At 35.8% G+C, this 8,012-nt stretch overlaps 1 protein-coding gene across 2 annotated transcripts; it reads right to left on the bottom strand.

Annotated features, from left to right (window-relative positions):
• Positions 1–333: 333 nt before the first annotated feature.
• On the bottom strand, positions 334–7,748 carry LOC113751691 (NADP-dependent D-sorbitol-6-phosphate dehydrogenase-like). Of its 2 annotated transcripts, none has more exons than XM_027295789.1 (6): positions 7,472–7,744; positions 6,376–6,470; positions 6,118–6,235; positions 5,355–5,487; positions 859–1,078; positions 334–744 (listed from the first exon to the last, which is right to left on the bottom strand). In XM_027295789.1, the coding sequence occupies exons 1-6, from the start codon at positions 7,602–7,604 to the stop codon at positions 514–516; spliced, it is 930 nt and encodes a 309-aa protein (XP_027151590.1). In that variant the 5' UTR covers positions 7,605–7,744; the 3' UTR covers positions 334–513. The 2 variants fall into 2 exon arrangements, with proteins under 2 accessions (XP_027151590.1, XP_027151592.1); XM_027295791.1 differs by having other exon boundaries at positions 552–737; positions 7,472–7,748.
• Between the last annotated feature and the right edge of the window lie 264 nt (positions 7,749–8,012).

Below are 8,012 nucleotides of genomic sequence, written 5' to 3' on the forward strand. Positions count from 1 at the left end.
CAAAATCAAAATTAAATAATCATTCCAAACTATTTTACCAAACTTTAAAGATTGGATCAGTTTTACCGAAATTCGTTTTGCTAATATCCAATACAGAATCTAAATTTGATCGGCCGGCAAATTTTTCAGTTTTTTTGAAACAATTTGCACCCCTATGCCTCGGTCATTTTTTTTAAGGAAGATTATGATACTCTGTCCGATATAGGTCCCAATGATAGAGGAAGTACATTTAGTTTTATTAGATCAAAACCTATTAGATATCAATTAAGTTCCTAGAGAAGCGAAATAGATCGTGCATGGGCCATTTCATTATGCAAAAAACGGCCAACATAGTTGAGTCTCTATAGAATTACCCTGTAGACTTTGTCAAGCAAATTGTACCGGACGGTTTTCAGCAATTTTATTAGTAAGATTTCCAGCAATTTTACTGGTAATATTATCGTGTTCTGTTTTATAATAATAAAAAGGGTGCAATGATAAAGAAGTACCTCCAACAAATGACGATCCAACAACTTATGCATACAGGTCTACTCCCCAAAACTTCGCAGGTTGATTGGTCCGGTAGTTTCGATCCAAAGATTTTATCAGCTCCATGTCCTCTTTTGCAAGCTCAAAGTCGAAAACTTTCAAGTTTTGCCGCAATCTCTCTAGTTTTGAAGTCTTTGGAATGACAACCGTGTTTCGCTGAATGCCCCAGCGAAGAACAATCTGACCGACCGTCTTCTTGTATTTTTCGGCTATACCCTGGCACAACATGGGCAAAGATAAAAGCCCATATACATCTCATAAGTCAATTGCTTGCTTCCTGTCGAAGCTTTGCAGATGTATAATAACTTGAAGATTAAGGTTTCACCTTACCTTAAGAACTGAATCATCCAAACACGATACTGAGCCAAACCATTCCGTATTAGCTACAGCACCCCCAAGAGGTGTGTGGGCTGTAACACAAATGCCATGCTTGTGGCAGAATTTGACCAAAGATTCCCGTTGAAAGTAAGGATGTGTTTCAATCTGGTTCACAGCAGGCTTTACCTTGGAGTAAGCTAAACAATCTCTTGTTAGGAAAATGTCATAGTTGCTGCAAGAAAATTTTGTTAATGCATCAGCAGACGAATAGAATTGATTTTGAAATTTATTCTAACACCACAAGAGAAAAAACAGTCAGATTTTGCCTTCATTAACCTTGAATCAACATAAAATAAGGCCAGATATCCTAAAATGGCATCGTACAACAGAAAACAGGGTAAAAGGAATCTGTTAAAAGTTTAGTCTGCAACATTTCCCCCAGAGTTCATCATTATCTCTCTGCCGACGCCGTCAAATTTAGCTGAAGAGAATTATTGACAGTTTGCTACAGGATATACAGAACCTACAGTTCGCACAGCATATGGACCAGGAAGACAAACATGACATAAACCACTTCATGAATGTTTTTATTCAACTATGCTATTCAGTATTGCATCCGTTTCATTTTCATTTTATTTTCCGTTTGCATCATTGACAGTGAAACTGAAGTGCATGATGGTTTTCACTGAACTGCAGCCTATGGAGTTAACTAGAGCTGCATTCCAGCGGATTCTAGTTGAGTCGAACACTGGTTGATTAAGCTCAAGCTAGGTTCTCGAATAAAAATTTCAATGCTCAAAATTGACGTGAGCTCGATTCAGCTCAATTTCCTCAATCACCTAAAATTTAGCTCAAAATAAATTGGCTATGTATGTCATCAAGCTCAAGCTGAAGCTTGGAAATTGTAACACGGTCAAGTCTCCTCAAGCTTAGAACAAGTTCGGGCTTATAGGACATGTTTTGCCCTCCCAAAAATTCTGAAACCTTAATTTGCATAATATAATGTCCTCAAAGGACAACAGAAAAGCAGAAGACACAGGAAGGAGAAACAGAATTGGCAAGCCTGCAAACAAATTCTTACAACTGGAATAAATAAGAATTTTTATACAAGTAAAAAAAAAAAAAGAATTGATGATAAAATGATCTGCAATCATAAGTTAAAGGGCCAGAAAATGCTGTTGAATCAATTCAAATTTTTGGTACTGTATATGTCTGTAGCTGAACATATTACAGGTGTGTAGATAAATGAAAAATCCAAATAATTTTTTAAAAAAGACGCCAAAAGAATGACGTTCATTCAGAACAAAACACACTAGATTCTATGCCTGTATTTTGATATACCCTCAGATAAACATTTTTTTTGTGCGAGTGTGTGCTAAGGGAAATACACATTCAATGAGAAACACTATATAAACATAAAGAAAAATTCTTGAACTCGACTAAGCTTGAGTTGCTCGAGAAGATCACAAGCCCAAGTAAATAATAATCTAACTCAGCTGATTTGATAACTGAGCATCTTGAACTCAGCTCATGTTCCATGCTTTTGAGCTAAACTGAGCATTAGAACAAGACAAGTCTGAGTTGATAGTTCAGGGCTCAGCCAATTGCAGCCCTGCTGATGCAGTAAACAAAGAGCTCCAGAAAATCTAAGATTAAGCTTTTCATATTTTCCTCAAACTTCAACTAGGAACAGGAATAGTGTCTTTATTTAACTTCATTGTAATTCTATTTTCTAAGATTTAGCAGCTTATATTATTTAGGCCTTATGGGTGTCTTGGTCTTTTTGACATCGCTGAAAATTTCCGAAATTCCAGAATTGTTTTAAGTCTTTAGTCTGTTACATAAGTAATTGGAGTTTAGAAGGTAACTTCCTTTCTACTACCAGTCAAATTTCCTATTTAGAATATGGAGATAGGAATTTTAGGAAGTTTTTTGTCATAAATACTTGTGCTGTTTGTTCTTCTTCCCCTCTTTTGACCCCACGATTATTGTTCACAGGTACTGTTAACAGCACCTAAACAGGTGACCCGCTAGTGATAGTAAAGCAAGATGTTACCCATCTTGTCCTGCATTAGTTTGGCATCAAAGCCCAAACTTCCTTTCTCTTCATCAGCCATATTTCTTTCTTCTTCTATATTGTCAACGAACAAACAGAATTTTCTTCAAGGAAATCAACAATGTATGTTTCATCTTTTCATGGCTTATGTCATCCTACAATATTCTATAGATGGCTTACTTCTCCATATAGGTGTCAATCACAATCCAATGACGCTGAACCACCCAAACCCACACATTAACAAGTGAATTTGGGTATGCAATGAACATTGAATGGGTTTCCATGGGTAACTCAATTAAATCCATTTAATTGGTGGGTAATGCGTTGACTCGCCTTACCCATTTATACCCATTTAAAGATAATTGCACATTTAAACTCAATTTTTGGTGGATGTTAAGCGGATAAATTTGAATTTCTTACCTACCCAATAACAATAAAATGTAGTTATTTCTTATCAACCAACGTTCGCCTGGGGGGGGGGGGTGTTGAAGGAGTAGAATTTTAAGCGGTTCATAAATGGGTAATTGAGTATACCTATAAATGGGTTGACCCATTTTAACCCATTTATGAAATAGGTATAAAGGGGTTGACCCAATTATGACCTTCCCATACCCACCCGAATCCCATTTTGACACCTCTACTTCTCTAGAATATTTCTTTGATCACCATAATCTTGCAGATTATAACAAACCCTATTTGCCAAGGTGAAACTGGTTGGCAAGGCTAAGTTGGTGGTGGTATATAGTCGAATGAGATGTGATGTCACGTAGTGGATACATTTATTTGGAGGAGATGAGAGAACTACTCTTATAAGAGTACTTTCCCTCGTATCGTCATTAGAAGATGTTAGGAGAGTTTTATGGTCAACCACAAGGATATGTGCCAAGGTTTACTCCCAAATATCCAACCCAAATTCGTAATGAACCTCCAACACAAAGTTGGCAGTTTACCAATATAACCAACACAGCCAGAAAAGCACCATTCCCCTTTCATCCAACATGCAGCTAGGGTAGAAAGCACGAATCTGGTTAACAATCCTGTTGTAAAAGCTGAGACATTTAAAAAGGTTTTGGTTGCTGATTGACTACTGGATGTGACAACTGTCTCCAGCACAAAGCAGAAGGGGCTCTTCAGAATTTTGAAAAGGCACCAAAGAAGGAAGCAGATGAGGATAACCCGATGAAAGAAATTCCAAAGATCAAGTCTGGGAGCACAGGAAAGAGGTCCTGGTAACATTGCAAATTCAGCATGTCTAGAAGCAAAGCCTAGAAACGTTTTCTATTCTACTCTATTAGCTCCAACAATTGACATTGTCCTCCGAGAGATCAGAAATTCAGCCAATGACGTCCCACCTTTACTTGTTACTACCTCAAGCACATGGCAAAAGACGCTCTTGGAAGTGTGGTTCTTCTTGCAACTCATTCCAGACTTTCAAGTTCTTTATCCTACAAATCTTGAAAAACTCAAGGTCAAGTTTTCGCCAACTAGGGGGACAGAGTGATGCAGTCAACGAGGAGCTCTAGAAAAATCTAAGACTACGGCATTTTCACATTTTCATCGAGCTTCAACTAGGAATAGGAATAGTGTAATTCTATTGCCTAAGATGTAGTAGCTTATATTATTTAGGTCCCAAGGGTATTTTGGTCTTTTAGTAGTCATTGGAAATTCCCAGAATTCCAGAATTGTCTATGTGCATTTGATAAAACTGAAGTCTGAAATCTGAAATCTGAAGTCTGAATCCATTAAGTTATTGAATTGTTAAGTATTAAATTTAATACATTTAAGTGCATATCACATTCAATGAAAGTAAATAGCTTATCACTTAATTTTGGGAGCAAGTCTTGCCTAGGAAATTCAGTACTACTTAATTAATTTAAATGTTCAATTTTTCGTTATCAAATAGTCTGAATATGTTAAGATCTGAATCCATTAATTTTAAGTGCTGAATTGAGTTTTTATTGAGTCTTTATTCTGTTAGGTAAATAATTGGAGTTTAGAAGGTAACTTCCTAAAAGTTCTTGGACCATGGAGATGGAAGTTTTAGGAGGTTTTTAGTTCTAAATACTTATGTTTCCATGTTATTACTCGCAAAGAATTTGATGAATAAAGGTTGAGTTTTGGTTTATTAGTTGTTTGTTCTTCTTCCCCTCTTTTCTCCCAAAATTACTGTTCACAGCCCCTAAACTGGTCACTATCTTCTTAGTCTTCCGCTAGTGCTAGTAAGGCAAGATCTAACCCATTTACATCACATGCAGTCCTCTTAACATGTACTTAAAGATACTTTCCACAATGTTGCTAAACACTATAATAAGTCCAGGGACAAAAAATTAAAAAAAAAACATAAATAAACCACATCTGTCTTTATTATAGCGCCATTGATTATAAGGATGATGATGGAACAAAACAGATCTATATGCAGAGGATTAGACATGCAAGTGAAGTTCTCAAATACCTAATTCCTATGCTGCGAACTAAGCCCATGGAAACTAGATCTTCCATGGCATGCCATGTAGTCTCCAAAGATACAGTAGTGTCAATGTCCAGGATACCATCTTCGCCTATAGCACTTGAAGTGGTACCAATGCCTGCATTTAAGTCAAACAGCAACCAATTCCTTCCTATGAAGAACAAGCTTTCATAGAAGCAATAAGGCAAAAATAGATTTGTACAGGACTAAAGAAGCCAGAACAATTAGAATTCATAACAGATAAGACGGGTACATATCTCAAGAATGTTTTGATACTTATAGAAATGGATATGAACTGAATAAAATCTACCATCCTGTTTGTTCCTGTGCCCATTTTCTACATCAAAAACCCCAACATGATATGTCATGTGTAGAAAATAATATAGGATTAAACTAATGAAATTTCATCTATCTCACTAGTGGCAACTTTCATTTCCCTATTATCAGAAGACTAAATCTTTAACAAACTGAAAGCAATAATAGATCCCAAATGAAGGTCATAAGCTCCAACTAAATTGCAGAATCAGTCTGAGTTTTACAGATGTTAAGTCATGAGTGAATGTAAACCACTAATCTTGTATCACAGTTGTAAATATTCAATCTTCAGAAACTGTCATATATATCTGTTAATAACTTAAGCTCTGATCAAGTTCTTAATTTATGCGGAAACTAATATCTAAGTGAAGATTGTAGAGAAACACTAAACAAATACAATTTTTAAAAGGTGCAATAGCTAAAGCGGAATTACCAGTATGTCTTGTGGCTATAGGAAAGTGAACAAGATATAGATCCAGATAATCCAGGCATAACTTCCTGAGACTGTTTTTACAAGCCTCAACAACATGACCATGATCTGAGTTCCAAAGCTGTTATTAGGAACACCAAATGTAAAAAGAAAAATATGAGATGACTTTCCAATTATTAGTCAGAGCAATTCTCAATCTATTGGACAGTCAAAGCAAACCATAGCTTAAACGTGAAAAAAATATGGTTGGCCTTTACTAGCCTTGGTAGTAATAAAAATATCCTCCCGTTTGACCAAGCCTGACTGAAACACTTCTGTAAGTGCCTCACCAACTTCACGTTCATTCTGATAATCAGCTGCAAGCATTGCCAACTTCTCACATGAATAACAATGCACCTCAAGAACTTTGCTAAAGTAACAAGTTGACAAAAATTTTAAGAGCAGAATCACTAGAGCAACATACAGAGAATAGCTAAATTTTTTTGAAAAGGGTGTGCTAGGGGGTTATTTATCAAAGAGGGCATACGTTTGAATTATTCATCATAAAGTGCAAATGTACTAACCTCAATACAGGAATGTACTTGCTTTTTCTTTTTCTTTTTTTTTTTTTGGAAATGGATAGTACATTCTGCACAACAATCACTACCTAATGTCCTTTACATCAAATGGTTCAAAGTCACACTGTTTTTATTTTTTTTAACTCTCCTAATGCCCCTGTATTACTAATTTTCACTAATAATGGGCCGTGATGATTTGTATCACAAATGAACCTCACCATTGCTTTAATAAGAAAGATAAATTTCAACTAGAACTCCATGATTTATGGCAATCCAGTCCAGATTAATTTGAGAGTTAATAGAAATTGGTCAAAGCAAGATATGACAAATTCTGGCTATACATAAACAAATAACCATACAAAATATACAGAAATGATTTCTCCTACGCAAAAAAAGAATCCCAATTGAATACAGATTATGTATTAACCATCTAGACCAGGAAGAGCAGGGAAAATTAATCTAAATACGTAACCTTAAAAATTTGATGCAAGAAACCAATTTCCCTCATACAGTACAAAATTAATCACATAGTTTTAACTTCAGAAAATTCTGTTTGAGCCCAAGTTTTTCTTTTTCCTTTCCTTTTCTTTTATGTATCTGCTAAAACAACAGATAATTAAAGATGAACATTATAGACAATAGAGTGCAGCCCAGAACCAAAAATTTACTAATTCCATCCTAAAAAATGAAAATTTTCTTCCAGTAAACAAAATTCCTATAAATCCCACTTCCCTTAACTTCAAATAACTATCCCATGTCACAACTTAATATTCAAAGGAAAACAAAAAGAGGTAACGAACCAGCACAGTCAAAGTGGCGATAGCCAATCTTGACGGCGTTGATGAGCAAATTCCTGATGTCTTTGCCTTCCATCCTCCAAACACCGAGACCCACTATCGGCATTTCGAAGCCGCTGTTAAGAGTAATCGCCATTTTCGGGTGATTATTAAGAAGCCCTTTGCGTGGTGGGAGGAGCAGCTAAGCAAACTGCTTGGTCAGCCACTCTCCACTTAGTGTGTGACTGTGTGAAGCTTTAGGTGGCTTTTCTGGGGATGGAATGAAGCGATAAAGGGCAAATGCAATAAGTTTGGGTTGACTTCCATTAACACCACTGAACTATTTGTTTTAACATTTTAATGTTCTATACTGCTCCCTCCGTCCTACTTTGATAGTTTTGATTCTTTTTTCACACAGTTTAATAAAAAATAATTAATTTTATTGGAACAATCAATTTAGTTAACTATTTTTCTAAAATGCCCTCACATTAATTAGAGTACAACTTTATGGGAACTTGAATTGATGGTAAAAAAAGAATCAACTCTCATTAAATAGGGTAGGTTT

Source organism: Coffea eugenioides, chromosome 11 (genome assembly GCF_003713205.1).
Source record: "Coffea eugenioides isolate CCC68of chromosome 11, Ceug_1.0, whole genome shotgun sequence".
Lineage (NCBI taxonomy): Eukaryota > Viridiplantae > Streptophyta > Magnoliopsida > Gentianales > Rubiaceae > Coffea > Coffea eugenioides.

Bases quoted from the DNA above. Each gene is read 5' to 3' on its own strand.
- LOC113751691 (XM_027295789.1), bottom strand. From the start codon at position 7,604: ATGGCGATTACTCTTAACAGCGGCTTCGAAATGCCGATAGTGGGTCTC. The intron at 6,236-6,375 runs GCTAGTAAAGGC...TCCTAATAACAG, and splicing joins ATATTTTTATTACTACCAAG to CTTTGGAACTCAGATCATGG. The intron at 745-858 runs GTAAGGTGAAAC...ATGTTGTGCCAG, and splicing joins TGGATGATTCAGTTCTTAAG to GGTATAGCCGAAAAATACAA.